Raw genomic sequence first — 16,258 nt, forward strand, 5'->3', positions numbered from 1 at the left:
CATTTGGCATTAAATTACTTCCATAAATGGAGATCGTTTTGACAATGGTGTCGTCTGTACGCTGAAAACTCAAAGAAAAACTTCTCCGTTTTAAGCATATCATTGTCGTGTAAACGTACCCTTATTTATTAAGCTACAGCTACTTTTTTTTTCAAATAATATCATTAAATGAAATCACTATATACAGTATTCAAAAGTCTTGTTTGCTTGGTTGACTGTGGTTACGCTGCACCTATGGCTCTCAGCGAACTTCCGCTGCAGGGGTCAATCATACTTGGCAGTTAGAAGCAAGTGCCCTTGATTGCTGAACTCTGTTGTAAGTGCAAGTGTAAATTGTTTTGTCAGCAGTGCCGTGAGACTGAATCTGCACTATATTTCCGGACTTAACAACCCAGGAAGCAATTAGCAATTGTTTGTTTTGAATTTTTTGTTGTTATGAGTGGTCGCACATAAAACTCTAGACATGAGTTGAGAGCCAAGTGGTAGGACAGCATGGCCTTATCTCAGTGGGATGCCCTCGACGGGGGATATGCTCATACTTTAACAGCTAATAGCATGTGTCTACTGCAATTTGCAAGGTTTTTCCCAGAAAAAAAAAGGGAAATTAGGTTTGCATTGCTTAGCTGAATATCAGGATATTGGCTAATAAACTGCTAGTTGTGTATTTAATACATTCTTGTGATGCATTGAAGTAATTTGTTTGGGATTTTATAGATTTTTAAAGTGTAATCAGGTAGTTTGTCTTGTCATACAGAGGATCACGGCCAATCAAATTTGAGAACAAGAACTTGTTGTACAGTATAATGATGTTTTTGCTATAGGTTGGGGGGCAAGTCAGGAGCAAGTTGTCACATATGTTTTAAATATAATAGTTATATTATTCATTTAAAAGGTTAGTTCACCCAAAAATGAAAATTCTGTCATTAATTATTCACCACACTCGTAAGACCTTCGTTCATCTTCGGAACACGAATTAAGATATTTTTGATAAAATCAGTGAGACCTGCATTGACAGCAAGATAATTAACACTTTCAAATGCCCAGAAAGCTACTAAAGACGTATATAAAACAGTTCATGTGACTACAGTGGTTCAACCTTAATGTTATGAAGCGACAAAAATACTTTTTGTGCGGCAAAAAAACAAAATAACGACTTTATTCAACAATATCTAGTGATGGCCGATTTCAAAACACTGCTTCATGAAGCTTCTAAGCTTTGCGAATCTTTTGTTTAGAATCAGTGGTTCGGAGCGCGTATCAAACTGCCATAGTCATGTGATTTCAGTAAACAAGGCTTTGTTACATCATAAGTGTTTTGAAATTTCAGTGGTTCACCACTGGGGGGGTTGTGACTTTGGCAGTTTGATATGCGCTCCGAACCACTTCGAAAACAGCTACAGATGACTCGCAAAAGATTCGTAAAGCTTCAAAGCTTCATGAAGTTGTGTTTTGAAATCACCCATCACTAGATATTGTTCATTAAAGTTGTTATTTTGTGTTTTGGGTGCACAAAAATTATTCTAGTCGCTTCATAACATTAAGGTTGAACCACTGTAGTCACATGAACTGTTTTAAATGCGTCTTTAGTAGCTTTCTGGGTATTGAAAGTGTTAATTTTCTTGCTGGCAATGCAGGCCTCACTGAGCCATCAGATTTCATCAAAAATATCTTAATTTGTGTTCACCTATAAATTGTGTTCATTTTGGGCTGAACTAACCCTTTAAAGTCAGGGAATTTACAATGTAAATTGTATAGCTGAAAAACCTATGTTCAATTAACTTTTTTTCCTCCCATATCACTGTATAATAGCTTATATATATATATATATATATATATATATATATATATATATATATATATATATATATATATATATATATATATATATATATATAATAAATTCACTGGAGTTAAAAAAAAGTGCACATACCATCTAGCCCCTGTTTCCCATTTGCTGTAAACCCCAAACTGAGACACGCAAATGACCCTCTTTATCATCATTGTGTTTGCTCTCATATATCTGCCCATGCGTAATTCTGTTTACCATACATCTCCGTGGGAGTCTCGTTAATAATATGCTATTATTTCTCAACGGTTTTAGGCACAGTTATATGCGAGGTGTAACAAATGGGTCACGGCTGCTCCTTGCCGGTTCACAGCCGACCATAACATCCATAATTCGGTTGATGTTGCTAACTGTAGACGCAGGAGTGGCGTCTGGTGATTAATAACCCTGCCAATAACGAGAACCTGACTGGAAGGAGACCACAGCCGCTCACAGCCATCATTCGGCAGACTCTTTGCGCGTGTGTAGCCGGTGGGAGGAGCCCGGTTTCCTGCGATTGTCTGTCTGTCTGTGCTCGCGCTGCACTCATTTCTCTAAAGTTGCGTTCTCGAGACATACTGCGTCGCGGAGGACTGCGCGTCGAGACAGTAACACTTGTTTCTGATATCAAGATTTTTTTTTGTTTCTTTCAAGATGACAGAAGAAAAGAATGTTCGACATTTAAAGCTGGTATGTGAGTACGTGGTCTTTATCTCGTTGTGCTGTAGTTAGTTGCGCTTTGGACAGGATTTAAACTCAGTCTTTGTCAGATTGAAGATAGTTTAATGCATCCTGAAGTAAACTAATAGCGGAGAAGTTTTAATAATTCTGTGAACCAGGGCTGTGTTGCAAAACCTACTGAGCTGCTTACCTAGACAGTGTTCTGAGGCATCGTAGGCGCTTCAGAATGCTGTCTAGGTAGTGGGCTCGCTAGATATTGAGAAACAGTGCACTAGAGTCGGTGTGTTTTACTTCTTAACCTGCCAGTTCGCTGTTGCGCTCTATTTCGACGTTGTCTGGATAAACGTCTATTTGGTGATGCTGACTAACATTGTTTTGTCATTTTAGTAGCGTTCAGCAGTGTTGTCCTCCTGTAGACAGAGATAAAGGGATGATTAATGTTTTACAGCCTACTGTCAATTATGTGAACGTTTGGAGGATTTGCGCATATCGCTACCATTGCGTCAAAACATAAATATATATATGAGAAACTGAGCGTTTCGTTTAGTAGGCTATATACTTAATATTAAGAGAAAGGACAATGATACAATGGCTTTTAAGCAATATTGTCTTTCACGTATAGATATGTTTTATTTATTTTTATATTTTTTATTATATTTTTATTTTTTTCAACTCCTTTGGAAACTTTTTATTTATTTATTTGTAAATTTTATTTAAAAAGAGGTGGCTCTTAACCTGTGGTCGGGGGCTCACTAGAAAATAAATGACATTATAATTAAAAAACCAAACAAAAATACTACACTTTTATAAACAAGTGGCACATGTAATGTGCATCCCATTTCTTACTCTTATTGTAATATATATCTATAGATAGATAGATAGATAGATATAGATATATAGATGCATTTAAGGGACATAGAGAAGCATATGCTGCTTGTGATCAGCTGTTTTGTGTACAGTACACTGTTACATATTTAATCTGTACCTGTTTATCCATACATGAGACTAATATATATATATATATATATATATATATATATATATATATTATAGTATATGAGCAATGCTAACATATATATATATATATATATATATATATATATATATATATATATATATATATATATATATATATATATATATATATATATATATATATGTATATATGTATATATATATGTATATATGTGTGTGTGTGTGTGTGTGTGTGTGTGTGTTAGTATTACTCATATATATGTACATATATATTAGCATTACTCACTAGGTTTTTGATTGTTGGAAACTCATTTTACTACTTTTTCAAAATCAGAGCATAAATCCATCAACAGCAGTTTTGATCACAGGACCCCAGGTCAATTGTTTTCATACTTCAGCTGTTTTTGATTTGTAAATGATTGTTTACACTTCGTTTTACAATATAATAAGTTTGATTCTTTTGTCGAGCTTTCATCAAAGGCTGTCAAATTCCTTTAACAGAAAGCAGGTATACTGGGGTTTGTTTGTTCCTCTGGCACGCAGAACACCCTGTAGGCAAACCCCGTGTTGAAGGTCATTAAAATGTCATTTAGCAGCTGTCAGTTTTAAAAGATTATGTGGCAGATTGATCTGATTTGCGTCTTTGATGAAAGAGCACCACTGTTTGGCTTACATAGCTTACTTTGCTAAACCATTTAACATTTATGACCAGAATACATAAAAGTGATCTTTAGTGGCATGTACACCATGGCTGTCAGTCCCTTCATGTTCTTTAGTACAGACTTAGATTACTGCCAGTTAAAATATGAACGGTTAGCCCTTAAAAAAACATGACTTTTATTCATCTGCGACTCTCTGAACAAAACAAACTCAAAGCGTGAGCATACACTTGTTTTGAAAGCACCTCATTTTTACGCTCCTGTGACTCATGACATGACACACTCTCTCTGCTGAATTACACATGAATACGAGCGTAATGAGATGATATGAGGTTCTGGGTAACAGAAGGCTAAATGGGTTAAACTGTGCTTCTTTTGTGCCCCGCCATTGTTTTTGTGTCGTGAACAGAGGTTTGATAGATTATTGTGTGCTCAAAGGGCAACCACAAATTGCCATTTTGTCATTTAATTCTATAATTGTAATTATAATTACCTAAAAGTAAATTAAAGTTTTTTTCATTATCCTTTGATGAATAGAAAGTTCAAAAGAATGGCATATATTTGAAACAGAAATTTTCTGTAACATTATAAATGTAATTACTGTTGCCTTCTATCAATTTAATGCCTCCTTGATGAATAAAATTAATTTTTATATAGACATATATCGCCCAGCCCTACTTATAATCATAGTCTGAGTAAATGATACATTGTTCGTTACTATGCTTGAGATGCATTGCAATTCCAATATCAGGAATGTGTATGCAGTTTAACCTCCCTTCATTGGTAGCAGGCAGGTGTGGCTGTATTTTACGAGTTTACATTGTTGTCAGCATTTCATGAGGAACTCTGTTATAACCACACTAAACAGAAACAATAACTTTTTCACAATGTTCAGAGCTTGCACCCTTCCTGTCGGTAAAAGTTAAAGGGATATTTTTAGTCTACTGTACATGCTACCTTTCTGTTCAATACTTTAGATATGCTCCCCTCATCTTCCATCCCATTATTTGTCACTGTTGGTGAAATTATCTGTTGCATCCATTGTGGCCACAGAGTTTCCTCTGCCGCTATTCAGCTTCTGCTGATTCTACATGGCAAAAGAAAATATGTTTCACCTGCTTTTCTTGCTGGCTGAATTGAATTGTGAGAAGATAAAAATGTGTTGCACAAAAAGTGCAATATATATTCGTGGAATATAGTCAAAAACAAACATACAGCAAGTAGTGTAGTTCGATTTATGAAATGATTTAATTCGAGACTCTTTATTCTTTATTTTAAGGTGGGTGTGTGTGTGTGTGTATATATATATATATATATATATATATATATTATTGCATGATGTGCTGATTAATTAATCACACATCAAATTTGGCTGAGAAATTACCTGCAAAAGATAAAGTCATTATTGTGTTAAATGAGAAAAGCATCATAGACATAGCTTATTTTATTTGATATAACATAGAATTTGTTACGTTTAGGCTATACTGCCATATATTTACAGATCGTTTATTGCAGCTCATCATTTTTCAGTTTGTCATTGTCATTTTTTCCATAACCAACGTGTTAAATCGATAGCCCTAGTATTTATGTATTCTAGAGCTTTACGATTCAGGATAAAGTGAAATTGTTCAATTGAATTGTTTTTTTTTTTTTTTCAAATAGAGATTGTGATTCTCCTACAATTCTGAATAGACAATCAAACAAAATAGCATGTAATTTACTAGAGGTTCTGACAAAATGTTAATCGCTGCAGTCTATTTAAAATTGTTTAATTTGAATTATTTTCAGTTATTGAAATTGGTTTAAATGAATGATTCAATGACTTCACTTGTTTCATTACTGAATGAATCAGCATTATTTGAATGAATCTTTTGAATGAATGATTCATTTTTTGACAGTCACTTGTTGCCACCTACTGGCATAACGATGTAATCGATACAATTGTTATTTGAAGCGTCAAGTTACTTCCAAAAGGTGATTTACTCTATTTTGAGCACTACCACATCAGTGTTTATATCCAAACTATAAACTTTTATCCCAGTACTTCTGTGATAATTTAAATGTTTGTAACGTAAATAATGATACTGTGTGTGTGTGGTTGAAAAGACTATTTGTGAAGCTGTTTTATACCTACACATAACAACTGCTCTCTCTGGCTCAGCAGCAGCGCCAATGCAAATCTTGCTGTGATCGTACTTGTCAAAGGTTTAATAGACGTAGCCGAATCACTGTCATTTAGGAATAAGATCGTGTGGGAGTTTATTGTATTGTAATGTATTGTATTGATGTGGTACTGAAGTGTATTGATGTGAGTCAGTGAACACTGTGGGATGCAAGACCATTGTTAGAAAAAATATTAGCAATAAAAGCGAAATTGAAAATTGAATTGAAATATTAGGGGGATTCATCAGCAGCAGTAGTAGGAAACACTGAAGCTACATCATATGGCCTCAAATTCAGCTCACATAATGCTCTGTTGAGAGCCTCTAGAGGGGCCGGCTGGGGACTGCGTCTGGATTGGACTGGCTCTGAGAGAAGCGTGAAGGGTACATTTTGCACAGTCCCTAGCAGACGTTGTGCTGATCGGGTCGCTCTTGCTGCTCACGGAGGGGAGGTGTAAATCTTAGAGCTTTGTGGTTTAAGGTTGTTGTGTATCTAATGAAGGTGTTGCATATTGATCACATGCTCCCATTCACATGTTTTATTCAGGGCGTGATGATCCTATTCAGCTCCTTGGTTATTCCTCATTCCCTAATGTGTGTGTATTCATGAGACACACAGGTATCAAGGCAGTTCTGGTCATGACCCGTGTTTTTTTTGTAATTCATAGTCAACTCAAGCACACCCAGCATTAAGATTATATATGTCACATATTATGAACGAGGATCAACACAATAATCTGCTGATTAATTTCTGCAAAATTTGCAAAACAAGCTGGTTTTGGACAGTCTAGTTCTTGTTCTTTTATAAACAGTCTCAGATATTTCACAAATAGGAGTGGGCAAATGCCTTCTGATGATATATATTATGTCCATGCAAATGGCTTGAAAATTTGGTTGAAAATTAGTAGCTTCAAAATGTTTTATGCAAGAAGTAAAAATCCAGTTAATCAAGGAATGCTTCCCACATTGTTTTGCTCTAAATGGACGTATTTAGAACTATATTTAATGTAAAATTATCAGTTTTATTTATATGCACCACCACTATAACAGTACACTACTGATCAAAAGTTTGGGTTCAGTAAGCTAAAGCCCTATTCGGACGGGACTAGTTTTCCAAACGACGTTTGAGTAACAATTCTTATCAACCTACGTCTGTGATTTTATGTACGGATTCGGACGGGACTAACATCTCCGTGTTTATTACCGAGGTAGGAGTGTCTGTGTTTTACATGTGGGCATTTCAGAAGATCACGTGTTCAGAATGGGTGGATTGCGTATGATCATATGAACTAAACATACATTTATCATCATGATTTAATAGAACTGGGTTCTTATAATAAACCCACTGGAATAAAAAGTTTTAACTTATATAATTTACACGTTATGTAATTAAGTGCAGAAATGAAAGTAATCTTACCTGAAACTGATATTACAGTAGCCAGTCTTAACAGTTTACGTGATTTGGCTCTTCTTGTTGATTTTATTTTTTTAATTTCTTTGCAGTGTACCAAACACATCTACATCCATTATCGGTGCGCAAAAAGCAGAAACTTGAATACCGGCGCGATAGCGAGAGATTGTACGGTAGTTCACGTTGACCAAAACACACAAGAAAAAGCGTTTTGGAAAAAACATTTTCGGAAATCACAGACATTCGCATTCAGACGGGATTAGATTTCTCTGAGGAGCGGCGAGTTTGACGAAAAACAGTAGGTAATTTGCTCTGAAATTTTTACAGAGGTCGTATGAGAAAAAGACAGACATGGCAGATTCGGACGGGATTAAAATCTCAAAGTACGTCTGTGAAACAGAAATTTCTCTAACGTCCCCCTGTGAAACACATTTAATTGATCAAAAGTGACAGTAAAGACATTTACAATGTTACAAATTTGATTTCTATTTCAAAATAAATGATGTTCTTTTAAAATGGTAATAATAAGAAGAATTTGATAATAAGATTACAATAATCAGAAATGTTTCTTGAGCAGCAAATCGGCATGATAGAACGATTTCTGAAGGATCATGTGACACTGAAGACGTGAGTAATGATTCAGAAAATTTTAGCTTTGCCATCACAGGAATAAAGTACATTTTAAAATATATTAAAATAGAAAAAGTAATCGTTATTTTTAATTGTTATAATATTTCACAATATTGTTGTTTTACTGCATTTTTTAATCAAAGAAATACAGCCTTGGTGAGCATAAGAGACTGTTTAAAAACATTAAAAAATCCAAAACCCCAAATTTTGAACAGTAGTGTATATTCTAGTGTGTGTGTGTGTTTTTGGTTTGTTTGTTTTGTTTTTTTGCTTCTAATGCACAGAGGGGCATATTATACACAGTAATCATAATCAAGAGAAACATTGCATCATGCTTGAAAGTTGATTGTTGATTCTCATGCACAGCAAACAGAAAAAAAAAGATGCATGCTGATTGTCATGACAAAAGCAAATATTCTATTAGTTGTTGGACCATATTTTTGCATTTTTTAGGATATTTAATATTCATCTTCTAGCATAACTAAACTACTTCCGTTAGTTCCAGTTGGAGACATGATGAACTGAACCAAGTCTTAGATCAAATCTTCCCTTCCAAAAACATGAGATGCGGTGCTTGTACCTCTGAACCACATCGGATACTTCATTCTGCTTCACTCTTCTTCCAATCCTGGGGCTACTCATGCACCGCTTCTAACTTACAGTTTGTGTGTGTCACATTTTTGAAAAAAAAAAATAAAAATAAATAATGAGACTTAATTGGATTTTCTGCCTATGTTAATCTCCATCCTGCTGTTCCCAAAGAGAGTGCTGAGCTGTGAGATGCAGGAAGTGAGATCGACAGTTGACTCTCACAGGGCCGCTGACCCTGAGGGTGGGTGCTCATGTACAGGCTGTTCCACTGCAGCTTTGCCACTTCCTCCAGCAAAACAGCAGCTCAGCAGGAAATGGGCTCTGGTGTGTTCGGTGCCAGAGAAGCCTCCACAGAGACCCAAACCACTAGCACATCCACTTCAAATTATGGGATTGTAAGTGCTCTGGGAAGTTTAGACCATTCGAAAAGCTGTTATAATTAGTAGTGACAGAAAGAATCTGTGGACTTTTTTACATTTTCAGTGCAGATTTTGAGGGAAACATCTGAAATGCTTTTAATCTTGGCCCTTTGAGGCTAGTCATCATTTATATTGTCAGAATACAAAGTTGATGCTTTGATGCATAAACGATTAAATCTTCAGTTGTTTGATACTCAGATATTTTACAGAAATTGAATAATCAAACACTGCATAGACTTCAATGTATGTATTAAATACACACTGATTCTTTTCAGTACAAAAAAGTTACAAAAGTACAAGCTACAAAAGTTATCTGGTAAAGACCAGTGGGTGATTTTTCTCTTTAATGACGCAGTCAGCAGCAGATTTATTAGGCTGCTGTCACTTTAAGAGCAAACACACAGATCTAATATACATATCTGATTTTCTCCCAACTTTTACGTTGACTTCAGACATAACTGACTGTTTATGTGAATGTTCCACTCAATAAGCATTTTGACAATTGTGTGTCGGGGTGTAATGGATCACAGTGGATCCGTGATTCGTACAGACCAGGCCATGCGGTTTGGCACCCATGTGATTTGCAGATTAATTGCAAAATGTAACCATCATAGCCAGCCATCATATAACCAATGGTGAAAGTTTACCACGTTTTGTCTGGCCAATTTACACATCCAAGATATTTTTTCATTCATACATGTTTTTTTATCACTTTAATGTGTCAATAACTTGGTTGGTTGATAGCCTGGGGTGGTTGATTATGATTTTTTTTTAACTTTAGTTAGTGTGTAATGTTGCTGTTTGAGCATAAACAACATCTGCAAAGTTAAGCATAGAGGAAGAGTTGTTGTAGTAGAGTGTTGTTGCCATGCCGTTATTTTACGCCAGACTGCTTAACAAAAGAGTGTCAAGTCAACGCTGGATTTGCACAAAAGATTAACGTTGCATTTTAAAAGTTGCAACTTCTCCATCAGTGTCCGACTCCGGTTTGATCAATGTAAGGCTGAACACCGTTACTGACAATCCTCATTTTGACTGCGTGAGATTCTCCAGCTTTGTTGTTGTTGAGCAAATGAAGCGTGAGCTGTTAAAGCTCCGCCCTCTTCTGGAAAGTGCCTGGGAGCAGCAGCTCATTTACATTTAAAGGGACACACACAAAAATGGTGTGTTTTTGCTCACAACCAAATAAGGGCAAATTTGACAAGCTATAATAAATGATCTGTGGGGTATTTTGAGCTGAAACTTCACATTATGGGAACACCAGAGACTTATATTACATCTTGTGAGAAGGGGCATAATAGGTCCACTTTAAGTAGCACTGTGCTACACGGGCATATTTACATACCGCAAAATATAAACAATATAGCGCAATCTAGAATATTGTCAACACGATGTGGTCAAACCACATAGCCCTATAGCACGTCAAGGCCCGCAGCTGCTCCATCTCTGGGCTGGAGAAGGCAGAGGTGAGCATATGGGACTAATTGGCTGTGCTGCTGTGCAGGTGGAGGCAGGCGAGAGGTCAGGAGTTTCCTGCGGCAGCTAAGGAAGGCTCTCGCTGTGGCTGTTATGAGCCAGCTGCATGTATGCGTGTGTCTGCGTGCAATCCGTGATCTCACCTGGCACGGTGGTCAGGCAGTGGCGTCATCCACCCTCACCCCAGAACCTTGTCCTCCAGGGCTGGTAAAGCACAGACAGGGTGGAGTGCGGCTTAACGTTATGATTATAGACACACACTGTGAATTTCAACTCTAGAAGACACACAAGTGCACCTTTTACACTGTATGAGCATTGTCACAGACACTTACAGTATTAACTTGATCCTGTAAGAATATATGCAGTGTTTCCTGCGCCGCTACTGAATCTACAGCACAACAAAGAGATTTTTTGCAAGCTGCGAGTTTGTAGTCTGAACTGATGTGATAAAAAGGTTCTACCGTGAAACAGTACAAAGAAAATTGATGAACTATTGATTTTTCGAGCTGGTTCATTAAACGAATCAGTCAAAATATTCACAAACTCAAGTAATTGCATGCAAGTATTTGTTGAATCTGTCAGAATTAACATCTGACTGTATGTTTATATGACAACATGAGGTTAAAAATACTTCTTTTTTTTTCCTCTTTATAATAATGTATGCTTATGAATCATGAGACATTTAGGAAAGACCAGAGACAGTTATTAAGGAAGCAAATAAGTTTAATTTTGATTTCATATTGACTTTGAATTAGTAATTACACCCAAATGCTGTACAGGCTGCGACATGCACTGCCAGTGACCTTAGTAGCGTCAGCAATCCATATTTCAGCAAACACATCATCTGTTCTTGACTCATTTATGACCATATAAAACCACAAAATAAAGTCACGTGCATAACTCCTTCTCACCTTTTGCGTGTTTACTTTAGGACTCTCAGCAGAAGGAGCTCTGCACATTTAAGCTGAGCTCCATGGATTTATGGCCCTTTGTTAGGAATACAGGCAGAGGCTCGGAGAGCAGGTAGGAGGAAGAGAAGGGATGAAGGGCTGGCTCACTCGCACTTACTCACTTTGCCATCGTGTGAGTGGAGAGAACGTGGACTCCTACGCTCTCCGTCAGCTCAGTAACAGCCCAACTTAAGGCAGAGCAGGATTACAGTGCATGACTGAAAAGCTCCCTGCAATTTATGCGACGCATAATCCATGTATTATGAATACAAACGAGCCATATGTTTGTGTTTCTAGCTGAGGAATGCTATCTATAGCTCATTGTGTTGAAGCATATTTTTCCCAAGCTGTCTGTTTGATGGCTGATTATCTCATTGAGTATAGAATAAACATAGAAATTGAACTGTCCTGAAAACTGAAACTGTGTTTTAGGTGGAAAAGCATCACTAATACAGGAACTTTTGTGTAAAATAAGTCATATTTTTCACACTTTTATAGCATTACATTTTTCCCCCCTAAAGTCTGCTGATAATGTTAGTCACGGTTTCTTGTATCAAAAACGGCATAATTATTTGGCAGAATTAAGTATGGTGTTTTTGCTACTATACCCTTAAGATTTCCATATGTAAATGACTATGGCATAGTTCATACTGATGCTTTTTAGGAGTTCAGAGTTGTACTGAATAGGAGTTGATACCTAAACTTCCGCAGACATATGCTAATGTACTTTTGCTTATGACATCATAACCATGATAGTTTCTGATTGGCCCATTTTGTAGTTTCGTTTCCATGCTTTGGGTGGGGAACCTTCCGTTTTGAAAATATGTATACTACCAGTCAAAAGTAGTTTTTTTTTTGTTGTTGTTTTTTGTTTTTGTTTTTTTAGGAAAATCCTAAATTTATTCAGCAAGGACAAATTTAATTTGTCAAATTACAAACAAAAGTGACAGTTATCAAAGAATCCTGGAAAAAAATGTTTCAAGAAAACATGGTTTCCAGAAAAATATTAAGCAGCACAACTGTTTTCAACATTAGTATGATAAGAAATGAGCAGCAAATCAGCATATTAGAATGATTTCTGAAGGATCATGTGACACTGAAGACTGGAGTAATGATGCTGAAAATTCAGCTTTGCCATCACAATAATAATAAATTACATTTTAAAACACATCAACATTTTACTTAATATTGTAATATTCCACAGTATTACTGTATTTTTGATCAAATAAATGCCTTGGTGAGCTGAAGAGACTTCTTTCAAAAACATTAAAAATCTTAGTGATCCCACACTTTTGAACAGTAGTGCACTTCAAACTCAAAATAGCAAAGAAAAACATGTTTTCCATAATATGGCATGCACCTTTTAAGTTTTGCGTTAATTAAGTTGCTTCATGAAGCCAATATCCTTGCAAAGAACTACACAGGATCTGGCATTTGATCTCAATTTGATCGCCAGTGTTTAGTCCATGGTGAATCCACAGTGTTAAATGTGAGGCCTACAGGGTGTTGAATGAACATAAAATGTAATGGTTTATACCGTTGTGCTACTGTACGCAGCAAAGCCTGAGTCTATGGGAGAAAACATAAACAGCATGACTGTGAAGGCGGTGGGTGGGGGGGAATGGCCTTCTCAACTCAACACAAATGGAAATGCATAAACGGAACAGCAAGACTTTGACATTTCAACAAAAAAAATCAGCAAAACAATCAAAGTCAGCCAAGGAAAACAATGCCTTCTCCCTACCCCATCCCCAGAGGAAATACCAAACATTACTGCAGCTTATAAATAGCATCTCCTACAGCCGAGTACAGGAGGGGTACTGAATCTCTGGGGGGCTTTGGAAACACGCCAACATCTCCAGCACGTCTGTCTTGCACTTCCCTTGCACTCTTTATTTCCTCGCTATCTGCCCTCTTTCTGCATGGGTTAACAACCTTGTAACACCTCACAAACAGCCGTTTATTTATTAATAAGGAGCTGCACTTGTGCAGAGAGTGTTTTCATATGGATGCTTCAATGGGGGAGTGCGTGTGGACATTGACCCGAGTTATTGCACAGGTTATCTGAGGTCCCAGATTGTTGGCTGATCACACGGCACCCACGGGGGCACCAAGAGTCCCCTCGCACATTGTAACACACGGATAATATAGATAAAAGATACATAGACATAAGGCATTAGTGCAAGATCCAGAACTACATTCTCTGGGTGTTTGTTTAACTTGCAGCATTTATGTTCCAGAAGTTAGTTGGTTGTCATTTAAAACATTTTTTTTCTTTCTTTCTTTCTTTTTTTAATTTTAAGCTCCCAGTCTTGGAAACTTGTTTTACTGAGGAAAAAGTGTAAGAAGTTTGTGACGTGTGAGATTTGTAAAAGATAAAGAAAAAAGGTAAATATCACTTGAGCAGAATATTGTAATTGTGCATCATTTTTAATCGAGCTGTAATTTGTTCAAATTATGCAAAAAGTGTGAAAATATTATTTATTGTGTGTAGGCTATGTAAAATATTGTGAAATTACTCTTAGCCAGACAAAGAGTCAGTCATTTTATGAATTTTCTGAAATGTCATATCCATAACCATCATTTCTATGATAGTACAAAATACATTATTTGAGATGTGGCAGAATTCTCATGTTGGACATTTAAGTGGACAAATTAAATTAGTGAGAGTGTGTAAATTGCATTTTAATATAATGATTATTTTCACAGGGTCCACGGGGCCACAAGTGCCTTTAGTTAAAGAAACGCCCAAATATTGATTCAAGCTATTAATTTTCTCATTTCCTCTTACTCAGAATAGATATCTGAAAACAGTGGGTTCGTGTTCACTGCTGGCCTCTGTGGTTTAATGATGAAATTGAGGGAGACACCGATCCCAAATCTTTCTTCAGTAATATTTCTTATATTAAAAACTGTGCTTTTCTTGTCTTTCTTGGCGATGATCCAGGGTTTAAAAGATGGATTCTCTTGATCGCTTTAGCTGTATTCTAATTAGGGCCTCAGTGGATTATCCATTATAGACTCAGGGAAAGAGCAGGTATGAAATTTACAGTTTCAATAGAATTGTTTATTTTAGGAATTTCATCAGATGGGGTTCATTGACTAGGTTTTAAAAAAAGAAAGAAAGAAAAAGGTGACTGGTTTCTTTTATATGTTTCTGAATGAGAAAGGCCAGCATGCAATCTCAAAAATCATTTTAGTTTAGGACCTTGATCCAAACTAAACACTGGATTGGTTTTGTGAGCATTCAGGCTGCAAGGTTCATTTTATTGGTCATACAATAGTCAAAAACTTCACTTTTTCACATTTTATTCTGCTAAGGAAATCTATGTTGCAGGCTAAAAATGAATGAAAATGTAATTGAACAGAAAGTCTCCATCATGTATGCAAGCAAACATGCTTAGAATTAGAAATTATTTATAATTGATAAAAAGCAAATTGTCTATCTTATACATAAAATACAATAAAGCGGTCATGACATTTTTTTTGTATATAAGGGCTGCACAATTAATCAGATTTTTAATCGTGATTACAATTTAATTTTAGTTTTAGTATAACATTATAATGCCATGCATATTTTTTACTTTTTTTATTTAAAGAAGAAACCAAACCAATGTATAGTTGACATTTGAGGCTTAATGCTATAGAAAAGCAATAAAAGTTTCAGGAGGAGTGTTTTCAGCTTGTTGCTTCAAACAATGGTATGAATCTATTCAAAACATTCAATGTAAATTGTGATAATCATAATTAATAAATCGCAATTACAGTTTCAAGGGAATAATCTACAATTAAGATTTTTTGTCTTAATTGTGCAGCAATATATATAAACGAGGCGGCTCATTTTGGATTTGTTAGTAAACAGCCACTATTATGATTGGCTAAAGTCATTGCATAGGAAACAAAACCCCCTCGTTTTTGCATGTGAGTGTTTTTAAAACTAAATATCTATATAAAAATCTATATAAAACCATCCTTTATAGTTAGCGCATTCTGAAATTTATTTATGGTTTGCGATGTATCTGCAACAAAAGGTTTGCGAAAATTCTTGGCAAACTCTCCATTACACTGTGCTTAGTTTACAAAACAATCTGCAGTCAAATGCTTCGAACAAACATATAATCCTCCAACACTATTTTGGGCAGAAAATAACATTTCTCATGTCATGACCCCTTTAAAGACAAAAAACATGGAGTTATCATGGTACAAAAAAAACAAAAAACAGTACTAGTGCTAGTGACATCAAACATCACAATCAATTAGTTCTAGGTATGATGACTGGTAAAATGTGGAGGCACTTGTTTTAGATGTCATCAAAGTATTTGGATAGGATCAGTGATACCTTTGATACTGTAGCAGATTCTGGTGTTCATTATTGTCAGATGGGAATACAGATTACATTTTAGACTCAACGCAGCAACCCATCAGATTGCCATTTATGTGTGGCACAGGCTGCATTTCATCCAGGCTATGGGAAATTAG

The 16,258-nt window shown here is 36.0% G+C and overlaps 1 protein-coding gene across 10 annotated transcripts in view; it reads left to right on the plus strand.

Annotated features, from left to right (window-relative positions):
• mid2 (midline 2) overlaps positions 1 to 16,258 on the plus strand; it is a 163,397-nt gene that overhangs the window by 57,300 nt on the left and 89,839 nt on the right. For 2 of the 10 annotated variants that reach the window (XM_048176767.1, XM_048176765.1), the window contains exon 1: positions 2,385 to 2,515. The exons of 5 other annotated variants lie outside the window; for them this stretch is intronic. Coding sequence is in view for 1 of the 5 variants with exons in the window: in XM_048176773.1 (XP_048032730.1) it covers positions 2,480 to 2,515 (36 nt within the window). In the remaining 4 variants the exon portion in view is untranslated. Of the gene's footprint in view, positions 1 to 2,273; positions 2,520 to 16,258 lie in introns of those variants that run through there. 3 more of the 10 variants (XM_048176771.1, XM_048176772.1, XM_048176773.1) reach the window with 3 other exon arrangements.

Source organism: Megalobrama amblycephala, linkage group LG23 (genome assembly GCF_018812025.1).
Source record: "Megalobrama amblycephala isolate DHTTF-2021 linkage group LG23, ASM1881202v1, whole genome shotgun sequence".
Classification (NCBI taxonomy): domain Eukaryota; kingdom Metazoa; phylum Chordata; class Actinopteri; order Cypriniformes; family Xenocyprididae; genus Megalobrama; species Megalobrama amblycephala.